Below are 27,052 nucleotides of genomic sequence, written 5' to 3'. Positions count from 1 at the left end.
ACTCACTTCCCCTCCAAGCCCTATCCCTGCTTGATTGATAGCTTCCAGTGGTAAGATTTGGAAGTAGGGCTTAGCTTCCAGCTGGCTGTCAAACATGCAGGGAGGGGCAGCCAAAAGGTTTTACAGTCCTGGGCACTTCAGGATCCTGGGAGGGCCTCTTTGACACTTTTTTTCTTTTCTATGGAAGCACAGATTCATATTTAAAAGGTACAATATGTCTCATTGTACTATCAGCTTTTTAAAGGGGAACTCCAGGTAGAGGTTAAAAAAAAAATGAAACTTCTGCAGAAGCATAATTATCCAGCGAAGCCTCCTGTGAGATCACATCCTGCCCCCTGTCTGCATCATCAGCCTGCGCTCAGCAAACACACACAATGTGAGACAGAGGCATGTAAGATTTGTCTCCTAGATGGGGATAGCAGAAGGAACAGGAGACAATGTGGATTTGCACAGAGGCCATTTTTTTTCACTTCCTGGATTTCTATCAGCTACCAGTGTGGTAGAACCGCACAGATACAGTAATACATTGTATAGACACATCTATATAACTTTTAATGTACTTTTAATAGAAAACACGTTTTTCTTATCCGGAGTTCCCCTTTAACTCAGCAATTTAAACTGCAGTTAACAGGCTCACATTAAAGGGGTTGTCCAACCAAGACCCCTGTCTGAGCTGCACAAATTGTGACATTAGCAGCAGTTGGGCAGCAGGGAGGTAGGTGTATGTTATTTCTTCACTCCCCCCTGGCGCAATAGCGCAGAAAGAAACCCATTATTACTTTACATTATATGGGATAGTAGATGCTGCTGTCTACAGATTTTCTCTTTGCAGACGATTTATACCCTTTTTGATTGGTACTTTGTTAAAGGGGTAGTGCAGCGTTTAAAAATTATTCACCAAATAACACACATTACAAAGTTATACAACTTTGTAATGAATACAAGGAGGAAATAAAAAAGGACGGTATCGTGTGATACCATTGATGATAGTGATGTATGTGGAGATAGATGATTCAAGACTCACCTTATAGCCTTTTGGGCTTGATGCATATCACCCCTTGCGTGGGGTACTAGATAATTTCCAATGTTGTTGCTGCGTTGTACGCTGAAGCTGCAGAAGCTAGTCTAGGAGTGACTCTCCGGGATACTCCCAAAACAGATGTGGGGCCTGTGAACAAAATATAAGCAAAAGGAAAAAAAGTGGTGCCAAACTCCTTTGGAGACCAGCGCTGCTCCAGAAAGTTTCACAGCCACGATGGAGATGAATAATGAAGATGATTTATTGAGATAGCACAGGCGTAACGTGTTTCAGAAGTATCGACTTCCTCCATCATCAGCTGCTCAGCCGCGATTGGCTGAGCATAACTGTGCTCAGCCAATCGCGGCTAAGCAGCTGGTGATGTGGCAGAGGGGGGCCGGCATGAGGGACGCTTGGAGCCGTCCGACTGGCCTCCCGAAGATGATGTTCGACCCAACATGGCGTCCGGGGTCGACAGTAATCTGGTGAGTATGCTGCACCACACTTCCGTGGGGGGGCACAGGGAAGGGGGCCATTTACATACATAACACACATTACAAAGTTGTATAACTTTGTAATGTGGGTTGTTTAGTGAATAATTTTTAAACAACGCACTACCCTTTTAATGGTTGTTCATGTGATATGGGTACCTGTATGTTTATACTAAAGTCATTAGTAATGTCAAAGGCTAATAGGTAATTTCCTACAGGGCACTGGCTGACATTAGGCAGATGGGAAAGCTAAATAAAGACCAGTTTGCTCTGGCCATGTACCTTATTCAGCAGAAAGTCAGCAAGGGAATTGATCCACCACAAGTTTTGCATCCGGACATGATCCCCCCATCAGAAAGAAATGCTTCTATGCAGGTGAGAATACATTATCAACCATGTGTATTGGTATATCGATTCTTAATATACATTGTTTGGCCCAAAATTGATTCCAGGTACGTGAGGGTTTTGTCACCAATTTATATTTAAAATGCTCCTATGTATTAAAATAAAAAAACAAAAAATCCACATTTACATAATTTAAGTAGTCCAGCACTTGTAGCATGGGCTATAAATATCCTCTGATGCGGCTTAACTATTGGTTGTCGTTCTCCATTTTTCGCTCTTTCAGTGTCAGTAGGATCTTGGCAGTTGACGTCCTCTCCGGGTTCACTTTTGTTTAGTATTTGATCCTCATTTTCGAGCAGCTTGGTCAGTATTTTAACAAAAAATCCAGAAAATCCAAAAAATCTAGAAGCAGGGCCTACACAGAGTAGAACTAAATAGACTCCTGGTTTTGTGTTTAAAAAAAAAAAAAAAAGTCTAAATACTGACCAAAATAGTACATGTGAAATGCAACCTTTTAGTAAATTTGGCTATGTTAAGTCAGTTTTATTTTTAACTCACGCCATACTAGGAAATAATTGTTTGATGAATTATTTGTTTAATTGAAATTGCATGTCAGAACATATGACATTACGAGTATGCTCACCCTGAACGGCGGGTCTTGCCGCATTGGGACGAGCATACTCCTGCTTTCGCATCCGTTGACCATGGAACCAGTGACTGTTCTCCCGGCCCTGTGGCTGTGGCTGTGACCAGTCACAGCTAAGGAGGACAAGAAACTCAGTTCTTCAGTTCCGATCTCTTCATATCCGTCACAGTTGTGAGAAGATCGTTCCTGTGTGATCTATGTGCTGAGGGCGAAAAAGTAAACAAAAAAACAAAACAAAGCATATCCCACATAACCCTCTAATCCGAAGCTGTCAGGAGCTCTCATAGTTCTGTTAGTGTATTATTAGTGTACTTTTATATTAGTACTGTAATAAAATGGATCAGATAGGTTTACTATCTATGTACACAGTATGTTGGATACTGTGCTAGGTTATATAGTGTGCCCATAAATATGCACTTTCTTTTTTTCTTTCCATTTTATAAAGTAAATATAAAAATTAAAAGTTAAAATGTTAATGAAATGATGCCAACATAAAGCAGACATTACTATTTCCCTTAGAAGCAGAAATTTTAGGTAGAAAAATGCAATAGCAATTTTCCCAATATTTTTTTTTTTTTTTAAACCGTCTCAGAATCAGTAGGATAGCTAAAAGGTCATACCCACAATATTAATACATAAAGTGATGCATCATCACATTTGAAAAATTTGTCTCTGTCCTTAAGGCCATTTTATGCTCTTTCCTTAAGAGGTTAATAATCTATACTAATGCAAAATATTTTATATCTTACTGTTTGACTTATTTATTCATTAATCTCCTTAAATTATGGGGGGGAGCCATCCTGCCTGAGTGTTGTAAGCATGCTTCTTGTTTTATACAGAAGTTACTGGTAGGAAGTGGGGCAGTTGTTTTGACAGAGATGTTACCTTTCATTATCATCTTGTATTCTAATAAATGGATGATGATAGCTGACTGCCCAGCTGTAGTACAAGCTGACAAGTGTCACACAGTTTCTGTTTTGTTTTTCACATAAATATTAAAATGGACAAATAAAGGGGTATTTCCCATCTCAGACATATCCTATGGATATGCCATAGTTTTCTGATAGATGTAAGTCACACCTGCAGGACCGGCACATGGCTCTAGATTGGGAGCTCTCTGTCCCCATCTGGCCTGATAGTATTGGCCAGAGCTTTCTGGGATTACAAAAACAAGCAAATGGTCTAACCTATGCTGTTTACGTAACTTCCCAGTAAATGTTGCGGAGACAGTGTAGTACCATTATTCACGCTGCTACTGTAAGTCGGGATGTGGTGATATGCTCTTCTCAGATGTTATAGAAATGGACGCAGGCTCCAGAAACTTCTGACGTGTCATAAATGTTTAAGGTGGGAATACCCCTTTAAAAAGAAATTGCAAAACCCCAGAACCATGACAACCCTTGAGTCTTTTCCATGTTAAATTAGTCATTGCCAGTGCTGAATTGTGTCCACTTGCCTTTCATTGTGCCGTGGAAGCAGATTCTTTATAATCGTTTTAATTTTGTTTAAAGTATTCAATGAAAGCAGCTTGTGTTTTTCATTCAAAAGTAAGTACGATATTTGTCTTACATGTCTCAGTAATACAACCTAGACTTTTACATATGTAGAGAAGTACTGTACACAGATGGTTGTAAACTGTTATTTTGTTATTTTTACATTGAGAAAGTTAAAGGGGTGTTCAGATTTCATCAAGTAAATGCAATTCTTCGTATAATGAATGGCTATAGAAATTTCTTATGTACTTTTATTCAATTTGTCAGTTTTAAAGAGCTCTGCTCGTGGTTGTTCTCAACCTTCATTGGATTGAAAACCTTTTTATGCACCCAGACCATGTCCTCTGACGAAATCACACCTTTTAGGGTGGGTTCACACTACGGAATAGGCGAGGAATTGAAGAGGAAAGTTTTCTGATTGAGATTCCTTGCCTATTCAGCTTTGGCAGATTTTGAGCTGAATTTCAAGCAGAATTTAAGCCCCCATTGATTTCAGTAGGATTCCCCTAGCAGAATCCGTCCAAAGAATCGACATGTTATTTTTTTTGGTGGAAAGCGGAACTGCGGCAGAAAATTCTGCTCGGACATTCAGCAGTGTGAACAACAAAGCGGAAATTGCATTGAACAGAATGGGACATTGCTCTACATATTTTACGGGAAGAATTTCAAGCGGAAATTAAGAGCGGACTCCTCTTAAATTCCTCGCCTATTCCTTAGTGTGAACCCTTCCTTACACAGAAAGTATATTCGAAGATGGTATAACTTTCCTTTTAGTAAAGAGGAGAAAGTCCACCGCTCCCATAAAACTTGTGATCTTTATTAAGGCATATAAAAATATTCCAAAATATTGGAATATTTTTATATGCCTTAATCAAGATCACAAGTTTTATGGGAGCTGTGGACTTTCTCCTCTTTACTACGATGAATCTACGGGGTGCGGCCCGCTTTGTTCCACCTGCTCCAGCCTGGATATCCACCCTCCTTTAAGTCTACTGTAGTGAGCTGATCTCTTTTGTACATATGATAACTTTCCTTTATACAAAGAATTATACTTATTTGCTGGACATTGAATACCCCTTCCGATAATACAATATGTGGTGTTTGATGTTTTATGTTCCATCTGTGGTTTTTCCCTGCCCTTTTCTCCAGACCCTGTCTGGTTACATGACCCCCATAGGAAATGACATGGCAAACTTAACAGAAATCCGGCGTGTGAGTACACCCTCAGTTAGTACTCCCTTTCTGGCATGCCATGTGTATTTTGCATGATCACTTATTTAATCTTACCCATTCTATAACGCAGATTTTTTTGTAAGCATTATAGTTTTTATCTATATAATGTAGATTTGTAACGCATATACTCACCTACACAAAGATTCATTGTAAGACACCCGTACACCTAACTACCTATCAAGAACTTTGCCCTACCTCCCCCATGCCACACTCTTAGCACTGCCATACTGCAAACCTACGCATTACATGCATGTATTCAAAAGCACATATAGTTAGGTACATTACACTTAAGTTACCTGCACAGCTGTAAATTTCCAGCAGTGAAGGAGCAGCAGATAGCATCGCTGCAGACTCTATGCCAAAAAAGCTGCGTAAATCAAGTTGCAACATCTTGTAAGTCTCTTAGGACACAGTAACTGAAAGAAACATATGTAGGAATAGATAGGCAGGATCTCTAGCTGCCCCTGTCTTGTGACCGCTTCATACACACCTGGGGCAAGAGCTGCGCCTAGTGCCTCTTAATTAAAGGGGTACTCGGGCTAGGGGGCTTTTTCTGGCTATGGCCGGGATGAAGGTGGATGAGGCCAACGACGTCCACTTACTTCCCTGGTTCCAGCGCCAAGTCCCGGCTTGCGCTGCTCTGGTCCGCGCTGCCCGGCCGCTTCCAACCCGCTTCCTGGTCTCTGGCGCGGGCTTGAGACGTGACGTTTCAAGCCCGCTCATCCAATCAGTGGCAAGGATCAGAGGCGCTGGCTCTAGGACCCCTGGCGCCAGGACCCGGGGAGGTAAGTGGACATTGTTGGCCTCATCCACCTCCTCCCCGGCCATAGCCAGAAAAGACCCTTAGCCCGGAGCCACTAACTGCAGAAACAGCTCTTGGAACCACATAGATATGCAAGATTTTATTTTGACTGCTTTGTGTAAATGCAAATTGTAACTTTTCTGATTAACTAGACCAGTTTGTAGTTGTAGTGTCATTTCCTGCTAAAGTGATGGAATTTCAGCAGTACTATACTAAAATAAAAAAGAAGAGGGAAAGGGGGGAAGGGCGCTTCCTAGTGCAATATCTGGGTTACTGGATAGCAATAATGCACAAGATCGTCAATGTGCTCACCTTTTAAGGTTGTGCAATGATAGGCACAACACTATATCAGACGTGATATCAATACCGCAGCTTAGCCTAGGATCATCCACACAGCGTGTGGAGCAGATACACCGGGAAGAAGCAAGGTCCTTGTAAGACTATAGGGCCCACAAACGATCCTTCAGACAGCGTAGCGCAGGTATTAAAGCCAGGTGGTTAGTAAGCCATATACTACTGGCTACCAAAAGATGTGACTCACCAAGCCAGATCAGAATGCCAAGATAAGTTTATTTAAAAAAGCGACGCGTTTCGGCACACTAGTCTATCAGTGCCTTTCTCAAGCTTAACAGAGAGTGTAACACAAAGTAGTACATATACCCCTGTAGTACAACAGGTCCCAGCACGGCACTTCCGGTATCGCGGATTACCAAGCCATGTTAATCGCAAGCCACCCGGTCACATCACATCATCTCATATGTATACTGCCGGTACCTCTACTGAACAAGTTACCTGTTACCGGTAACTTGTTCAGTAGAGGTACCGGCAGTATACATATGAGATGATGTGATGTGACCGGGTGGCTTGCGATTAACATGGCTTGGTAATCCGCGATACCGGAAGTGCCGTGCTGGGACCTGTTGTACTACAGGGGTGTATGTACTACTTTGTGTTACACTCTCTGTTAAGCTTGACAAAGGCACTGATAGACTAGTGTGCCGAAACGCGTCGCTTTTTTAAATAAACTTATCTTGGCATTCTGATCTGGCTTGGTGAGTCACATCTTTTGGTAGCCAGTAGTATATGGCTTACTAACCACCTGGCTTTAATACCTGCGCTACGCTGTCTGAAGCATCGTTTGTGGGCCCTATAGTCTTACAAGGACCTTGCTTATTCCCAGCAGTACTATACTAACACTTCTAACTGTATATGGGAAGCTGGTGACAAGAGTCTGGAAGTTGGTGTGAACCAGCATTCTGAAAGCATTCCATTTGTTGCTGGTATTGCGGGCATCATCAAATTGTGTCCATTTTCCCCATCAAGCTGTTTTAGGGTTTATTATTCTGATAATGAGTCTTTGGATTCAGTTTCTTAGGGTGTGTTTACACAGAAAGATTTATCTAACAGATTTTGGAAGCCAAATCCAGGAATGGATTTGAAAATAGGATAGATCCCAGTCTTTCCTTTATGACCTGTTCCCTGTTTATAATCTGTTCCTGGTTTTGGCTTCAAACATCTGTCAGATAAATCTGTCTGTGTAAACGCACCACAACCCTTCTTTCCCAGTTGGGTGAAGCAGTAGTCTGGAGTCATGGTGGCAATCTATCATTGTGAGAGGAATAAAATGTCAGAATTTAATACTGTCTCTGGCATTTTGTGAAAACTGATCCTCCGACTGGATGGACACTCAGGCTGAAATCAATAGATTTTCAGGACCGTATAAAATGTCTGCAGCTGTCCGCAATCTTCATCCGTAATCTGCAGAAAAGCATCCATATTGCATCTGTACTCCGTATTTTTTGTCGATTAGCAAAAAAGGGAAGTTGATTAAGTATGGAGTGGGAATGGTTTAAAGTGATTAGGCTGGGTTTCATAGAAAACCTTTCCTACTCTGGACAGTTCCTGTCTCGGCCAGAGATGTCAGCAGAGAGCACTGTCAGACTGAAAATAAAACAACACTTCGTGCAGGACATAGAGCAGCTGATAAGTACTGGAAGACTTGAGATTTTTTAATAGAAGTAAATTTCTGACACCAGTTGATTTGAAAGAAAAAGATTTTTGCTGGATAACCCCTTTAATTTCCACTGTATATTGCCTGAATCAAAGGCAAAATTGTGTGGCTATTAGCTATTGCATGCAATTGTGGTTTTATCTGCATTCAGCTGCCGCAACCAGTGGGCCTCTCATTAGTAGTGCACTGAGAATTCATTGTGAATGCATCATTTAATTGCACTAATTGATCATTTCATTGCGTTACTGCATCACTTCATTGCAGTAATTATTTAATTGCCATCCTTCATTGCGTTAGCGTAATGAGGCTCAAACGTGTGTGAATATACTCTCATATGATTTTGTGGCATTGCACACACATGTTCATTCTATCAGCTAACTATGAGTAGTGTAGCAATAATCACTCTCTATTTTATTTATTCTGGAATAGTAAGGCCTGGGCCACACTGACAATTTTTGTAGCGTGACTAAAGGATTTTACCTATTGAGCAACATCTACCGTCCAAGGCCATACATTGAGTTGTATGCAATCTTGTTGGCTGCAACTGTGATTTTAAATGGTAGCAGTATAGCCCAGGCTTAAGACCTTAAAGGGGTATTCTGCTCAAAATCTTTTTTACACCAATAAATTGTAATCATCAAGCTTTTTACATGTGCAATATGTTATAATTGCGGTCTTTGTGTATTTACAAACTTGTCCATGCCACTCACCCCCTAAAGACACTAAATAGCAGCTGGACAGAGTCTGCTTCTTTCTCTCTCCCCCTCCCATCAAAGATATGAATAAAGTCTATAGCCCTTCATTCTTGCAGCGGATTTCCATTCCACTGCGAAAATTGTGCTATAGCCTTGTAAGTCTTATATATATAGTGCTGCTGTGATGTGAAAAAGCAATAAAGAGACCATACTTACCTGTTTACACCCACCCCCTGGCGCCTCCTGGCGGTGTTTCTTCCCATCTCAGTAATGGCCACTAAGCTTTGTTGGGACAGCACAGTGATTGGCTTAGTGGGCTGTCACTCAGAGACACTGCCGAAGGACACCAGGGGTAGCGTGGACAGGTAAGTATGGTCTCTATTTTTTTCACATCACAGGAGCACTAAATGTAAGATTACAAAGGCTATGTCACTATAGAGTGGCAAAACCTTGATTTGTAAACATAGACTGAAGGTGGCGCACAGCACGCCGGTAGAAGTTGTTCCCTGTCTGGTGCCATCTTCAATATAGACCATAATAAAGAAAAAGTTATAAAAGATGAAAAGAGGCAAGCAAGAGAGCGGCAAAGGTATCAAATTAAACCGGGTGGGGTGGGGGCAGCAGGGTTTAACATAAGGGTGCTTTGGAAAGTTTATTTTTATAGGAGCATGGGTGGAATACCCCTTTAGGCTATGTTCCCACACAGTATTTTTGGTAACTATTTTGGTCAGCATTTTGCAACCAAAACCAGGAGTGGATAGAAAACACAGGCTGTATTCTCACTTTTTTTCATATTGAATTTATGACCATCATTTAATGGCAAATGACTGTTATTTTAAAACAACGGCCATTGTTTTCAAATAAAGGCCGTTATTTGCCATTAAATGATGGCCATAAACTAAATTTCAACAGTGTGTTAACATAAGCCTTTCTGTGTTTTTAATCCACTCTTGATTTTGGCTGAAAAATACTAACCAAAATACTGTGTGGGAAATTAGCCTAAGGGTATAAACCCACACACCGTATATGCAGCGTATTTACTGCTGCGATACGCAGCAAACTCGCAGCAAAATCGCAGCAAAATCGCAGCAGATTAGATCTAAATAACTGAACACAGCATCAAATCTGTACCAACAAATCTGCTGCGTTTTTGTTGCGTATCTGCTGTGTATACGGTGTGTGGGTTTATACCCTAAAGGTAATTGACCTCTCATCTTCTAGATTTGGATTCTGCTACGGTAATTGTAGTTTCACTAACCTCTGATCAAATCAAAGTGATATTCTTTAGGTTTTGCTTCAGTGGATGGCAGATGTAAATTTTTTCTTTAGCGGTTTGTGGTAGAGGTGGATTTATTGTGTATCCATATAAAGACAATTAAAATTAAAGCAAGTTAGGTAAAAGTTTATCACCAAATGTAATGTCAAGCACTGAATATACTTTTCCTGAATACAGATCTCAGCATGCAGATTTTGACCTAAACAAAAGGAACACAGTGCTTCTGCACTATGAGGACCTACTTTTTAGGGTATTCTAGTATTCCTGTATGTGCTAGTATCCCTTACTGTTCTTTTTGCCTGTTAAAATATGATGGCAGTTAACTAATAGTATGGCTTGCAGTCAACTGAAGTATTTTAAGGAGGGCCTATCAGGCATGAGTCTCAGTGATAGATAATGAATGTGTGTGTGTGTGTGTGTGTGTGTGTGTGTGTGTTAAAATGTCATCTTTTTCTTTCTTAGGACAGTGCCAGCTCTGTTGGTTCAGGAGATTTCACTGGAGTTAAAGAACTAGATGATATCAGCCAGGAGATAGCCCAATTACAGAGGTGAGCAAGAAGTTATGAAGTTCTTGAACTTAATTAATCCAGGGAGGCAGTTTGAGAGCTGAGCAGTGTCTTCCCATAGAAAATAATGTAATTGTGTTTAATTGGTTTCAGCACCCACCAATAATTACCTAAAATACTGATTTATTACATTGGAAAGTGCCCAGTGTAATCACTGCCATACAATACAGAACAGCACTATACTGTACAGTACATTAAAGAAATGTTAAACAAAATCAGCAGTTAAAGTACAGTACTCACAACTCCTCACTTATCCTTTATTGTATAGTGCACCCCCGTCCTGCACTATAAAGGATGGGAGATGGTGGTGCACTGACTGTACTACTACTGCACTGTATATGCACTCCAGCAATCTTATACAGTACAGGATGGAAGATGGTGGTACACCGACTGCATGGTATATGCACTTTAGCAGTCTTATACAGTACAGGATGGGAGATGGTGGTGCACTGACTGTACTACTACTGTACTGTTTATGCACTCAAGCAATCTTATTCAGTACAGGATGGGAGATGGTGGTGCACTGACTGTACTACTACTGCACTGTATGCACTCCAGCAGTCTTATACAGTATAGGATGGGAGATGGTGGTACACTGACTGTACTACTACTGTACTATATGCACTCCAGCAATTTTATGCAATATTGTACTGTATATGAAACCTCACCAGTGCTAAACTCTCCATGTACAACCCACAATCCCTGCTTGCAAAAATGTTTGGATACCGAGCAAAGTTCTAGTTCCAAACGTTAACCTCTGTAAAGTTTGACAGATATTTTAATACTGAATACCTAAATTTGACATTTGTTTGTTATAGAGAAAAATATGCTTTGGAACAGGACATCAGAGAGAAGGAAGAGGCCATTAGACAGAAAAGCACAGAGGTACAGGTATGTACATGCCCAGTTGCTGTGTGTTAACTTGGGGGGGGGGGGGGGGGGGGGGGGGGGTCAAGTGGTGGGCTACAACCATGGGATAAGCACTGCTAGAAATCAGGAGGCAACAGTAAAAATTAGGTTAGCATCCTGGTTTTCAGCTGTTCCTATAGTGACAGGTTCTCTTTAACCCCTTAAGTTCAAAACAAATTTTCTTTTTTGCGCTTTTGCTTTTTCCATTTTATGTTTAAAAGTCCATAGCGCTTGCATTTTTTCACCTAGAGACTTATATGAACGCTTATTTTTTGCGAAACCAATTGTACTTTGCAATGGCAGGCATTATTTTTCCATAAAATATGCTGCGAAACCGGAAAAAAATCATTTGCGCCTTCAAATTGAAAAAAAAAAAAAGAATTTGTTTTGATTTTGGGGAGTTTTGCATTTACGCCGTTCGCCCTATGGTAAAACTGACTGGTTATGCATGTTCCTCAAGTTGTTACGATTACAACGATATGTAACATGTATAACTTTTATATTATCTGATGGCTTTTAAAAAATTCAAACCATTGTTAACAAATATATGTTCCTTAAAATCGCTCTATTCCCAGGCTTATAGCGCTTTTATCCTTTGGTCTATGGGGCTGTGTGAGGTGTCATTTTTTGCGCCATGATCTGTACTTTCTATCGGTACCTTGATTGCGCATATACGACTTTTTGATCACTTTTTATTAAATTTTTTCTGGATTTGATGCGACCAAAAATGCGCAATTTTGCACTTTGGAATTTTTTAGCGCTGACGCCGTTTACCGTGCGCGATCAGGAATGTGATTTAATAGTTTGGGCAATTACGTGCGCGGCGATAGCAAATATGTTTATTTATTTGTTTATTAACCCTTTGAGGACCAGGCCCAAAATGACCCAGTGGACCGCGCAAATTTTGATCTTAGTGTTTTCGTTTTTCCCTCCTCCCCTTCTAAGAGCTCTAGCACTTTCAGTTTTCTATCTACAAGCCATGTAAGTGCTTGTTTTTTACAGGAATTGTTGTACTGTGTAATGGCGTCATTCATTTTACCATAACATGTATGATGGAATTCCAAATATATTATTTATGAAGATATAAATAGGTGAAATCGTAAAAAAGAATGCAATATGGTAACTTTTGGGGGGTTCCTGTGTCTACGTAATACACTATATGGTAACAGCGACATGATACAATTATTCTATAGGTCAGCCCGAACACAACCATATGCAGGTTACACAGATTCTCTAATGTTATATATATTTTTTTTTTATGAAATCCTTTTTTTTGGCAATTAAATATTAATAAAATGGGCCTATTGTGACACTTATAACGGTTTTATTTTTTCACCTACGTGGCTGTATGGGGTGTCATTTTTTCCGCCATGATCTCTAGTTTTTATTAATACCATATTTGTGAAGATCGGACGTTTTGATCACTTTTTATTGATTTTTTTAAATATATAATGTAACATAAAATCGGTAATCTGCACACTTTTTCCCCTCTTTTCGTGTACGCCGTTCGCCGTTCGCAATGACGCTTGTTATATTTTAATAGATCGGACAATTACGCACGCTACGGTATATTATATGTTTATCTATTTATTTTTATATGTTTTATTTATATTATGGGAAAGGGGGGTGATTTCAACTTTTATTGGGGGAGGGGCTTTGGGGGTAGTGTAATAGTGTTTTGAACTTTTTTTTTTTTTTTTACACATTTGAAGTCCCTTTGGGGGACTTCTACATTCACTACTTGGATTTTTACACTGACTATTGCTATGCCATAGGCATAGCATTGATCAGTGTTATCGGCGATCTGCTCATTGAGCCTGCCTGTGCAGGCTCAGTGTAGCAGATCGCCGATCGGACCGCACGGAGGCAGGTAAGAGACCTCCGGCGGTCCGTTTCAACGATCGGGATCGGTAAGTGACAGGGGACTCCCCCTGTCACTTGCACTTAAACGCCGCGATCGTTTTAGGGGTTAATGACACGCGGCAGCGCGATCGCTGCAGCGTGTCATTACCGGTGAGGTCCCCCACCTCCTATGAAGCGCGCTCCGCTCCGGAGCGCGCTTCATAGCCGGAGAAACACCCAGGACGTAGGGTTACGTCCAGGGTCGTCTGGGGACAGACTTCCATGACGTAACCCTACGTCCAGGGTCGTCTAGGGGTTAATTTCTATTTATAAAATGGGAAAAGGGGGGTGATTTGGACTTTTATTAGGGGAGGGGATTTTTTATTAATAAAAACACTTTTTTACTTTTTTTTTTTTTAACATCAACTAGAAGTCCCCCTGGGGGACTTGTATATCCACAGCAATGATCTCTCATAGAGATCAATTCTGTGTATATACACAGCAAAGATCGATTAGATCGGTCATAGATTGCTATGGCCTGCCGAGGCACCATGACGTACCAGGTACGTCATGGGTCGCAAAGGGGTTAAAAATGTGCTTGTTGGGAACTTATCTGATTATTTGCGATATCGCATTCCAGAGAACTGGGGCAGCACAGTTTTGTTGATGAGAGTGAGAGGTTCGAATTATAAAGGAAGATAGCATTAGGGCCCTGTTACAGAGGACGATTATCGTGCATAAAATAATTATATCTAATTTAAATGATAATCATCCTGTGTAACTGCAGGCAATGATCGAAAAATCGTTCATGTGCCGTTTATTGTTGATTTAGATCTAACCCTAAAATTGTTGTTAATAGTTTGCTCATCATTCACTTTAATTCCACATTCGTTCACTAATTGTTCAATGTAATTCCAAATCGTTCCTCCTTTCGATGGGATCAGATGGAGTAAACGTTCGTAGTAACGATCATAACTAACAACTATTGTTCTGTGTAATACGATCGTAGTAACGATCATAACTAACAACGATTGTTATGTGTAATGCAATTGCGTGTTAGAAATGGGGAAGGAGATGTAGGGATGTGTAGCACTTCAGATAGTTTTGTGAAAAGTATAAACTATTTTGTTTTGAATAGGCAATCAGTGCAGTGACTGGCACAGAGAAGAAATAACAATGAAGTAACTGCTACATTCAGAATAAAATGGGGAGGGGAGACCACTTCATAAAGTGTTAGGGTATGTTCACACTGAGTAAATCAGGCAGAATTCCGGGGCGGAACTTTCTGCCACAGAATCCCGCCTGTCTATGGGAGAGCATGGGCTCCTCTGCTGCCGCCGCCGCCGTTCTCGGCTCGAGGATGTGACTTGTCACTTCTTTGAGCGGAGAGCGGTGGCAGCGAAGGAGTGCGCGCTCTCCCATAGAGAATCAGTGTTACACTGAGACTGATTTACTCAGTGTGAACATACCCTTACATTAGTGGAAATTTTTGTTGGTTAGTACATGTAGGAAACACTGTTTAGTCCAGTTTTATAAGGATTCGATTTGAGTTATAGAGAGGATTTGATGTCATAGGAAGAGGTATATAGAGATGGTACTGAAAACCAAATCTACTAATATTTTGTCAAATAGGGCCTTAAAGGGGTTATCCAGCGCTACAAAAACATGGCCACTTTTCCCCTACTGTTGTCTCCAGTTCAGATGTGGTTTGCAATTAAGCTCCATTTACTTCAATGGAACTCAGTTTCAAAACTCCACCCAAACTGGAGACAACAGTAGGGGGAAAGTGGCCATGTTTTTGTAGCGCTGGATAACCCCTTTAAGTAGAAAGGGGCTGTAAAGGGGAGAGGGCCCGGGCATGATCCAGTAGGAACCCCAAAAGTAAGAGTTGGAGGAGAAGATAAAGGGTCAGAAAATTTATACATTTTAAGGAGTGGCCAATAGAAGATACAAAAAAGAAAAAAATGAGTGTATGAAGTCCTTAAGGTGAATAGGATAAAGAATTTTATTTTAGGAGTTTATGATTTACAGTGTCAGACACTACAGAGTGCTCCAGGAAACCCAACAGAGATAAGTTGCTTTGAGATTTAGATGTAACCTTCTGCACAACTGTGATGTGTGGAGAGTGAGCGCCTGTCCTTCAGTGGCTATAACCCCTATTTTCTGACCCCCCCCCCAAGCCCTCCCATAACACATCCTGTGTACTTAAGCATTCTTTCTCCTCTGTCTGAGCACTCTGCAGGGCTCCCTGCAAGACGCATGGGTAGTCGAATCCTCAATCAGCTCCCTGCTGGAGGCTCTGGCGATGCCATCTGCCCGGGCACCCTGATACTGGGATAAATCGGTGTGGTGACAGACTGTGCTAATTAAAGAGACAGCAGCTGCCTTACTTCCCAGCTCCCTACCTTCTTCTGAACTACACTGTGACCAGCAGTGCAATACTGTAACTACTGGGAGAACTGTCTGCCTGTAACCTTATTCCTATCTTTGTGTGCACTCCAACTGCCATTGGAAATACATTATATAAACTCAGTGGAGCACAGGAGTAGCTGCAATTTTCAGCATTGTCTACCATCTGCTACGGCATACTGGCACTGGTCTACAGCTTATCTTCACCTGCCCATCTTGCCATTTAGGCCACCTTAACCTCTTAAGGACATATGCCTTACCCGTATGGCATATGTCTGCAAGAGGAGTTCAGAGGGGGGCCGCGCCGCTATCTGCAGCACGGGTTCACCGCTATTAGCTGCATCTAACAGTGTTATTTGCAGCCCATCCCTGGTGTCTAGTGGCGGGATCCCCCCCGCGATGCAATCGCGGAGGGGGATCCCTTGGTCTTACCGGGCCGACCTCGGCATCGGAATGACGCAGATCCCGGCTCGGTATTCTATTGCAATGGTCTGCAGCAGGCCAAAGCAATAGAGCATCTAGTGGATCTGTGCTGTGTTATACAGCTACACTGATCTCTCATAGTTGTATTAGAAACCCCCTTGGGGGACTTTTAATTGCTGTACAAGTAAAAAAAAAAAAAAAAAAAAAAAAAAAAAGTGTTTCCATTAATAAAAAAAAAACCCCTCCCCTAATAAAAGTCTAAATCGCCCCCTTTTCCCATTTTATAAATAAATAAAAATAAATAACCAAACATGTTTGGTATCACCGCGTGTGTAATCGCCCAAACTATTAATTTATCACATTCCTGATCTCGGCACGGTAAACGGCGTAAGCGCAAAGACCCGCCAAAGTGCAAAAATTTCGCATTTTTGGTCGCATCAAATTCAGAAATATTGTAATGAAAAGCGATCAAAAAGTCGCATATACGCAATCAAGGTACCGATAGGACGTACACATCATGGCGCAAAAAATGACACCTCAATCAGCCCATAGACCAAAGGATAAAAGCGTTATAAGAATGGGAATGGAGCGATTTTAAGGAAAGCTTTTTTTTTTTGCAGCGAAACCAAATATATGTATCTCATTTATAGGGATCATTTATAACGGGGGATGGGGAATGTGTATATTTATTTTTATTTATTTAATTTATTTATTTGTGTATTTATTTATGTGTTTGTATTTGTGTATGTATGTGTGTTTCACTTTCACTTTACAGGTACATCTACATATAATGTAATACATTACAGCACATGGTCAGTGCTGTAATGTATTAGGCTAGGTTCACACTGCGTTTTTGCAATCCGTTTTTTTCATCTGTTTTTTTTTTTTTTTTTTGCAAAAAACGGATTCATTAGTGTGCATCAGTTTTGATCCGCTTTTCCATTGACTTCCATTGTAAAAAAAAAAACGGATGTTTTTTTTTTAACGGACACAAAAGTAGCGTCGGCTACGTTTTTGTGTCCGTCAAAAAAACTGATCCGTTTTTTTACAATGGGAGTCAATGGAAAAACGGATCAAAACTGATGCGCACTAATGCATCCGTTTTTTTTGCAAAAAACTGATTTCAAAAACGCAGTGTGAACCTAGCCTTAAAGAGAGCTGACAGCTCATTCATAGGATCAAGTCCCTGCCTCAGTGCAGGGGCCTGATCGTATTATTCTATAGCAGCTCAGATGCATTGGGCAGTGTCGGGGGAGCGTGCGCCTCTTAGTGAATTCTGCCGGAGAAAGGTGGCGGGCCTAATAAAAGACTGGTGTGCTTGTACGCCGGTCTTCCTAAATCCCCCCATTGTGTACATTTTCACCCCAAAACCCCCCCCAGATCCCACCTACTAGTCCAAACCTCCCCCACCACACAGTTTCTCACCAATACAAATTAAGTTTTCCAATATAAATGAAAACATAATTAGTGGAGGTAATCTTTTTTAAGAGAGGGGGAAAGAGAAAACGTATATAAACTAAAACAGATAGGGGGCTGTCCCTCTCTTTCACTCTACGTTCTCACCGATCAAAAAAGGTTATATAAACACAAGCAGTATCCGGACCCAAGGGGTCGATGATAAGGCACTAATAGCCAAAAATTAGATCCGAACTGTATTACATGCACTTCTCTCTATTCCCTCCCCTGCAGCAGTCCAAGCCTCCATTTCCAATTTACTAATAGTCGAATAGACAAGAATCATAGAGAAGAAAAAAAAGGTCTCAAGACTAATATCTCAAGACTATAAAGATTTATTACCCAGAGTTTGAACAATATGCCACCTATGTCCTGCACAGTTTCTCTTCTCAATGTTCTGCGGCTAATCTCTCCCGCTCCCTTCTATTCTGATCCACTACCAATAAATAGGATTCCACAGCCATTCTTTTCAGTAACCGGTTAGGTAACCGCGGAGTATCAATCCTAGGACCCCAGATGGATTCAAACTTGGACATGGCTTTTTGATATACCCCCTTTTCCAAGCGAATAAGCACATTTAGTCTAGAAATTAGTTCGGTTACAGATGGCGCAGTTGGCACATTATTTTTATTTTTCAAAAATTTTTTGTTATATTTTTCAAAAATTGTTAGCTTGTCTTGCTAAACACTCTCAAACCTAGTTACTTGTAATCCAAGGTTTCACTGTATGTATGTCTTTTTAGGAACTACAAAATGATTTGGACCGTGAGACTTCAACACTACAGGAATTAGAAGCACAAAAGCAGGATGCACAGGATCGACTGGATGAAATGGACCAACAGAAAGCGAAATTAAAAGACATGTTGAATGATGTCAGACAAAAGTGCCAGGAGGAAGGCCAAATGGTGAGCAACAGTACAAGACCTTGTTAGACCTTTTTTGTTTCTATTTCATTAATGCTGCATTTGACAGAAAATCTATAGGGTATATTTATCAAACCTTCTGTATGTATTATTATTGTGTGTTTTTGTGGTGTTTTTTTTCCCTAGCCCCTTTCAAGTCAGGCGATTCTTTAATCAAGGATTTCTACTAAAAATGGGGGTGGGGGGTGTACAAAAAAGCATGTTTTTTTCATGCGTGTTTTGCATAATGGTGGCCTTATGTTCTGTGTGATCATATCCCTCCTTTCCCCTCTTTTCTCCAGTCTTTCCTAATATGTTTTACACTTCAGACTGTCCACCATTTTTGTAGCCTGTCTTTGCCGTTTTATTTTATCAATATCTTTTTGTAGGTGAGGACTCCAGAACTGGACACAGTATTCCAGATATGGTCTCACTAGAGCTCTATACAGCGGGATCACAATCTTCCTCTTCCTACTGGTTATACCTCTAGCTATACAGCCCAGCATATGCATTGCCTTCCCTGCCTTGTTGCACTAGTGACTCATTTTAAGGCTTTCAGAAATCACAACCCCCTAAATGCCTCAGCATTGTAGGTATAGCATTTTACAGGCATATGTAAAACTTAGTTAAAGCGTTTATCCAGTAAATAAAGAATAAAAAAAAAAAACTTTGTTAGAGGGATATTCTTATTGATGGGGGTCCCATTGATGAAATAGCCCTGCAATGAATGAGCGCTCACAGAACCTGTGTAAACAATGCAGCCCAAGTCCATTTTTTCTCAGGCTGCCGAACAATTATGAGTACAGCACAAGCTGAGGTGGGAATACACCTTTAACTCCCTTTCTATGCAGTAGTACTGTATAAGAACTTATTCTTGCTTTCCTGATGATCCCACTGTCAAAAATTTTCCTTTAGCCAGCTACCAATGACTGTGCTGATGGATGGGGGGGGGGATGCTGGCAGAAAGGGAGGGCAGCCAGGACCAGAAGATCTGACAGTGGGAGCAGCGGAGGAGGTAAGTATGAGTGCTTATATAATTGTATGAGTAGTTAACTCGTGTTTTATATTCTCCTGAAATATGAAGCATGTATAAAACCACCAGTGTTTTTCTTAGGCTACATGCACAACAGTGTCATGGCTTCTGCTGTTACGTGAATCTTGATGAATGTTACAAATCCACTTTTTAACCATTTCTCATTGATTTATAATCATTTATATTTCTTATAACATGATTATTTTGATTGATAAAATAGCTCAATTTTATCATGGTAATTGAAGATCAAAGTAAATTAAATGTACACTGTGAAAAAAGTCTATATTGTAGGTTTTTGGGGAAGGGGGGGGGGGACAACTTTATATCTTACTGGATTATTGGATATACTTTAAAATGCAGTCCCAAAGTTTCTAGGTGTTAGTATGGTGTTCTGTATTATGTAATTATAAGAAGGCAATATAGAGATATATCAGTTAGTGACTATGATTGTTAGCAACAAAAATATTATCTGGCTTAAGTGCCATAGCTTAACCTCAAATATTCTGTCAGTAGTTATTATCAACAGTGTATAGGTTATGACACACTATCGCTCACATTTCTGGAGCACCATATGTCACTAAAGGTAAGAGATCCTGTGTGCTGCTCTGCAATTTGAGGAGGGGTACACTTACCAAAGGGCATTCCCTTCAGGATCACAGTGAGATTACTGTTATACTAGCTTTTAATATTGCCTGTTCCTTACCTAACAGCAGAGGTACTGCCCTGATAAGGGCACCCTTGCTCTAATTGTCTATTGTCTCTTATATATCTCTATCTTTAATTTATAAATTCAATGGTCTTGGAGAGATAATACATAAATATTAGAGATGAGTGAACTCGTCAAAAGTTTGGCTTGGCAGGCTCGCCGAACTTTAACCTAAAGATCGGGTTTGTGCTAAACTGAACTTTAACAAGCTACTCATTATACTTAGGGCCCTATTCCACCGGACGATTATCGTTCAGATTATCGTTAAATCGTTCGAATCTAAACGATAATCGTTCGGTTGAAATGCAGTTAACCATTGACGACCGAACGAGAAATCGTTGATTGCTTTATAAGACCTGGACCTATTTTTATCGTTGCTCGTTCGCAAAACGTGTGCAAATCGTTTGCATTGAATAAGATGTCGTTCGCAGTAGATACGAACGCAATTACAAAGAAATAGCGAAGAAAAAACAATCGCAAATACGATCATAAGTAACGATTATCCTTCCATGGAAATGAGTGAACGTTTTTAGGTATTTCGCAATAGCGGTCGTTTGAAATCGTTTAATGATTATGCGAACGATAATCGTCCGGTGGAATAGGGCCCTTACATGTCCGCACTCCCCCGGGGTCCTTTTTCTTTGGTCTAGTCCTATGCCGTCGTCTTCTCTGGTGAAGGCCTGCTCAGCTAATCACCTATTTACTGGGATGGGACAGCACTGCAGCCTGTGATTGGGTGAGCGGGCTTTCACTCTTGTCTCTAAAGCGACAGCTTGCTCAGCCAATCACAGGTCGCAGTGCTGTCCCTTCTCAGTCAGCCTGTGATTGGCTGAATTAGCTGTAATTTTTTTTTGTTTTATGTTATGACTATTCTGGGTCATATAGTAAATATATAGTAAAATAGAGGAAAACCTGCAATATTATTTAAGTTATGGGGCTTAGTCATCCCAAATAAAACAGATTTCACAGCTGTAAAACTTCCACTTTAGCCCATATGGAGCTGTACATCAGATGTCAGTGATAATAGGATTTTCCACTTTACCCTCGCTGCAGCTTCTCTGTCCTCTCCATAGAGAACACAGGAACGTTTGACTGTGCCAAACATTACCATGTATGGGGAGAAGGGGCAGTGGGCAGGAGATTTAACTGACGACCATTTGAACATCAGTTATTGAAAGTGTATGGGGACCTTTAGTACTGTGCTTTTTCACAGATTTATATCTGTCATGTGTTTTAAAGGGGTTGTTCACCAAATAGTTTTTTCTTTCAAATCAACTGGTGCCATAAAGTGCCAGAGATTTGTAATTCACTTTTATAAAAAAAAAAATCTTAAGTCTTCCAGTACTTATCAGCTGCTGAGTGTCCTGCAGGAAGTGGTGTTTTCTTTCCTGTCTGACACAGTGATCTCTGTTGCCTCCTCTGTCCATGTCAGGAAATGTCCAGAGCAGCAGCAAATTCCCATAGAAAACCTCTCCTGCTCTCCAGACTGGAAATAATACAACTTCCTGCTGGGCATACAGCAACTGATAAGTACTGGAAGGCTTGAGATTTTTTTAAAGAAGTAAATTACAAATCTCTGGCACTTTATGGCAGCAGTTGATTTTAAAGAAAAAATGTTTTGGCGTACAACCCCTTTAACATTCTGTCAAAAGTGTTAAAAGCTTCTGTTTAAACAAGGGTTATCCCAAAATTACAACTTAGCACCTCTCCACTGCTTAGTGCCCATGGTTGATTGGAGTCACCAGTATGCTCACTACCGCGCCTTTCAAACTCTGTGAGACTGCAGAAGATAGCCAAAGACAGTACTTGGATGTCTCTGTCAGTCCTGAGACAATTTTGGAGCTGCAGTATAAGTTTGTGTATATACATGATATATTTTAAGAAACATAAATCCTGTTTTTCTTATTCTTAGATCTCTTCACTAAAGGTACAAATTCAGTCACAAGAATCAGATGTACAGGCACAGGAGGAGGAACTTAATAGAACTAAATCAGAGCTAAACAGATTACAGCAAGAGGAGACTCAACTGGAACAGAGTATCCAAGCAGGCAAGATTCAGCTAGAGACCATTATAAAGTCATTGAAGTCAACACAAGAAGAAATCAATCAGGTACAGTCTAACCTTTTCAGAATATGAGCATGTTATACAGAATGCACATTTCTTTGTTATTAAAATATTTTGAAATTAAAAAATGAATGCTGAACTTTCCATTTCCTGTTTTTTCTGTTCGATTTTTCACACTTTTGACATACACAAATTATACTTTAAGGGTGCGTTCACACGTAACGGATCTGCAGCGACTTTCTCGCTGCAAACTTGCGGAACCCTGCCCTGTACATTTAATGGCCTACAAACTCACAGCGGGATGCACATCCCTCTGGCAGTATGTCCGCAGGCCGCCTTGTTAACCCCCCGGACGCCGGAGCGTATGCTTCACCTGCTCCCCGCTCCAGCTTGCTTCCAGGCTCCCGACGTCTTCACGTCCCGCTCAGCCAATCGGTGCGGATCCTGCCCCGTACGTTCAACGGCAGACAAACCCACAGCGGATCTTGCTGCGAATATGCAGCGAGAAATCCGCTGTAGATATGTTACGTGTGAACGCACCCTAAATAAAACATTTCAGTAACCATAAAACTTCTGAAAATCGGCACCTGGCAGGATGTGGCAGTACATTCCTGAAATTTTGCATCACAGTGTTAATAATGCATAAGCATTGGTAAACATTGTTACCAAAATAATTCCCCCATTCTCTCGTTATCAGGAAGGGAGTCCAGTCAGTGTTGTGTGAGGGAATAGGAAGCACACCTGTGTGTGAGGTAGAAACAGTGACAGAGCGCTAGATTCATGTGAAAACAGCAGCCAGAAATGGCAGTACAGGAGCTGGATTTGCCACAAGGGGATAGAATTCAGGCCAGAGGGAATCAGATGGATTACAGAATAGGACTGGTGAAATTCAGGTAACTTACTCTCTGGGTGCTAGGAAGCATTTCATCATTGTTGTCACTGGTGTTTCCTTCTGTTTGAGTTTACTGTATGTACCTGAATTAATCTTGTTAAACATTACTACAATTGAGCATGTTTAACTTTATGAGGCGTGCTATATGGAGGATAAGGGACCTGACCCAAAGCCCCCCCCCCCCCCCCCCAAAAAAAAAAAAAGAAAAAAAAATCCTCAGAATCTAAAGAACTCTCAATACCCCACACTGCCATACCATAAGAGTGGCTGTGGATAACAGATTGATATATATTTTGTTTACAGTGTAAAACAGAAGTTGATTGAGTCAGCAATGGACTGATTCTTGGCAGTTGGCTCTGAGGTGCAATGCATGCTGGCAAATGTAGTTTCCTGGCCAGCGCCATCTTGGATATAGACTGACTTTTAGAAAAACTTGTAGCTCAGGAATGGAGGCAGCTGGGAAGATGGGATATGTCTCAAATTACTCAGGGGGACTTGGCGAGTAAGACCAGCTAGGTTTGGGAGCATTTGATTTTTTTAGTTCTTTAGTGGAATACCCCTTTAAGTCTCAATACCAAGGCATTATTAGATGGACAATATTAGCACCTATCTTCTTACATCTTGAAAATTCTGAAGAAAAATTCACCCAATAAAGAATTTTATTATAAATTATAATTATAAATTTTTGGTCATAACTCATACACCGTAAAACTACTAGATTTCCACAGATCATCATAAAATTTTCCAATAAAAAGTTCGTTATTTTAACGTTTTAAAAAATGTACAGTTACAAGACAGCCCGTGTTTTTCCCCATACGTCTAACCCCATTTACACCAGGATGCAAGGCAATTGTAAGAAAATACTGTTACTTAGTTTTATGTTCTCTGAATGCACAAATCGCTTTTAGATAGTAAAGTTTATATTTAGTATTGGTCGTGTTCCCTACTAATATCCTCAAAACGTACTGTCTGCCCCTAAGTTAGACAGCTACTTTAGTAAATTAGCTACTTTAGTAAACTCATATCTAATTCAGAAATGTTCCTTTTGAAATGTTGATGAATTACGATAATTATAAATTATTCGGTATTGGAGTAATAAGCAAACAATTCTTCTATAAAGTGAATCCAAACTTTCCAGTGTTATGTACAAGATGACTATGTGCTAAATTATCCCCTATAAAAGAAGAGAGATAATGGAAATAGTAACAAATTCACAGCCCCTCCACCCAACAGTAAACACTGTTACTCATTGGGGACAAAATATTGTAAGTTTGTGTCTGATAAAAAAACTTGACATGTCATCAGATAAATATTGCATCAGGTCTCTTGCGTTCCTGAGATATGGCCAGGTGTAGTGCACATCAGGGCATGTCCATGGGAAACCATGGTTACTTCTACACCAGTTGAGTTTTGTGCACGGGCCCTGTTAAATCTGGATGATAGCAGGAAGATAACAAATTACAAATAATTCATCTTTTAAACCTCTTACCCTTTCCCCAGACGTTCCAGGTTAATATTTTAACCTCTTAGGGTGGGTTCACACTACGGAACCAGAGTGTAGAATTTCTGATGGATTCCTTAGCTCATACCTGTTCACGGCCGCGCGCCTCTCCGCTGGCTCCATAGACCCTATTCTATGGGCGCCCGATTCCGTTATCCGCCAAAAGACTTGACATTTCAATTCTTTGGGCAGAATGCAGAATCCACCTGTGCATAGAATGGTGTCTGTAGCACGGGTGGAGAGGCGTGCAGCCGTGAATGGGTACGAACTACGAAATCCATTGGAAATTCTGCGCTCTGGTTCCGTAGTGTGAACCCACCCTAAGAGGTTAAAATATTAACCTGGAACGTCTGGGGAAAGGGTAAGAGGTTTAAAAGATGCATTATTTGTAATTTATTATCTTCCTGCTATCATCCATATTTAACAGGGCCCGTGCACAAAACTCAACTGGTGTAGAAGTAACCATGGTATGCACCCTGAGTGCATAATCTTCTAACTGTAGGTGATCATGCTGTTAAAGGAGAAGTCCGGAGAAAATTTTTATTAAAGTATTGTTTTGCCCCCCAAAGGTTATACAAATCACCAACATACGCTTATTACGGGAAATGCTTATAAAGTTATTTTTTCCCTGCACTTAATACTGCATCAAGGCTTCACCACTTCCTGGATAAAATGGTGATGTTACGACCCGACTCCCAGAGCTGTGGCTGCTGGAGAGGATGATGGCAGAGGGACCCTGAGGGACACAGCCTGTGTGTCGGGTTGTGACATCAACATTTTAACCAGGAAGTGAAGCCTTGATGCAGTAGTAAGTTCAGGGAAAAAGCACTTTATGTGCATTTCTCGTAATAAGTGTATATTGGTAATTTTCATAACTTTTGGGGGAGCAATACAATACTTCATGTCAGACATACGTAGATATTAGAGATGAGCGAACCTCGAGCATGCTCGAGTCCATCCAAACCCGAGCATTCGGCATAGCGGGGGCTGCTGAACTTAGATAAAGCCCTAAGGCTATGTGGAAAACATATCCATGTATTAATGTTTTCCAGACAACCTTAGAGCTTTATCCAACTTCAGCAGGCCCCGTTATGCCCAATGCTCTGGTTCGGATGGACTCGAGCATGCTCGAGGTTCGCTCATCTCTAGTAGATATACGTTCCTGCTGCACGTACCAATTGCAGCAGGAACATATATGCATGTTCCTGACACTGAAGGGGTTTGATGTGTGCAAAACCACTGCAGTGAGAGTGGTCCCGCATACATTAGTGTCCGGGGCTGAGAGGCAGCTGCAAGCTGCGTCTCATTAACCCCTTAAACACCACGATCTATAGCGATCGCGGCGTTTTAAGGTACTCAGTGACAGAACAAGCTTCTGTCACTGAGTAATCGGGACCCCCGCAGCCATGTACCGACGCATCTATGCATAGATCGACGATGACACTGATCTACGCTATGGCATAGCATAGATCAGTACATGTAATCTAATGATTTCATGTTTTACTGCGAAAAAATGTAAAAAAAAAAAAAAAGTAGTAAAAAAAGTTTTTAAAAGTATTTTTTAAAAAAACCCTTATCCCCCCCAATAAAAGTTTAATATACCCCCTTGCCCATTATAAAAATATATTAAAAAAATAAAATAAACATTTTCTAGATCGTGTCCGATCCTATATATCTTGTCCGATCTATTAAGATATTACATCATTGTTCCTGCACCGTGAATTTTTTTTAAAGTATATATCAGAAAAAAAATTATAAAAAGCTATCAAAATTTTTCTGTTACACCAATATGACATTAATAAAAACTAGAGCTCATGGCACAAAAAATGACACCCCAACCAGCCCTGTAAGTGGAAAAATAAAGGCGCTATGACTCTTAGAAGCCGGGGAGGAAAATTGCATTAATTTGACCCGGACTTTTGTGCGTCAAAGGGCTTTGTCTTGAAGGGGTTAATAAACATTTTCGCTGGACTTCTCCTTTAAGGGTTTTTGGAGCAGGCTCTGGTCCGCTTCTTACAGTGCAGGATTGGGGCTGCAGCTAATGACCTGGAGTGATCATCTGTACCAGCTATTTAACTATTTATATGCAGCTGTCAGTTTTTTCCTTTAAAGAACCGTCACATACCTCATTGTTAGTTTGCCAGTGCAGTGCAAGGCTGCTTTTGAGCCTCTGGGGCTTCCTGGCTTGGTGATTGATTCAGCCTGCCTCCAGCAAACCGAAGCAATCAAGTGTTGAGATAATGGATCAATGCAGTACATAGGTACTGCGGTGATCTCTATGGGCAATCAAGCCAGTGCTCCAAGAAGCGCCTTTGGACTACAAAATCATTGAGAAAAAAG

General features: G+C 40.7%; 1 protein-coding gene across 3 annotated transcripts in view; it reads left to right on the top strand.

Moving 5' to 3' along the window:
* EPS15L1 (epidermal growth factor receptor pathway substrate 15 like 1) overlaps positions 1–27,052 on the top strand; it is a 189,749-nt gene that overhangs the window by 39,290 nt on the left and 123,407 nt on the right. For 2 of the 3 annotated variants that reach the window (XM_069962267.1, XM_069962270.1), the window contains exons 11-16: positions 1,728–1,884; positions 5,143–5,205; positions 10,473–10,558; positions 11,395–11,467; positions 18,357–18,518; positions 22,167–22,364. In XM_069962267.1, coding sequence (XP_069818368.1) covers positions 1,728–1,884; positions 5,143–5,205; positions 10,473–10,558; positions 11,395–11,467; positions 18,357–18,518; positions 22,167–22,364 — 739 coding nt within the window. The remainder of the gene's footprint in view (positions 1–1,727; positions 1,885–5,142; positions 5,206–10,472; positions 10,559–11,394; positions 11,468–18,356; positions 18,519–22,166; positions 22,365–27,052) is intronic. The other variant, XM_069962268.1, reaches the window with a different exon arrangement.

The sequence above is a fragment of the Dendropsophus ebraccatus genome, chromosome 3 (assembly GCF_027789765.1).
Source record: "Dendropsophus ebraccatus isolate aDenEbr1 chromosome 3, aDenEbr1.pat, whole genome shotgun sequence".
Lineage (NCBI taxonomy): Eukaryota > Metazoa > Chordata > Amphibia > Anura > Hylidae > Dendropsophus > Dendropsophus ebraccatus.
The sequence above is the reverse complement of the archived record's forward strand: the minus strand, read 5'-3'. Positions and strand labels throughout refer to the sequence as shown.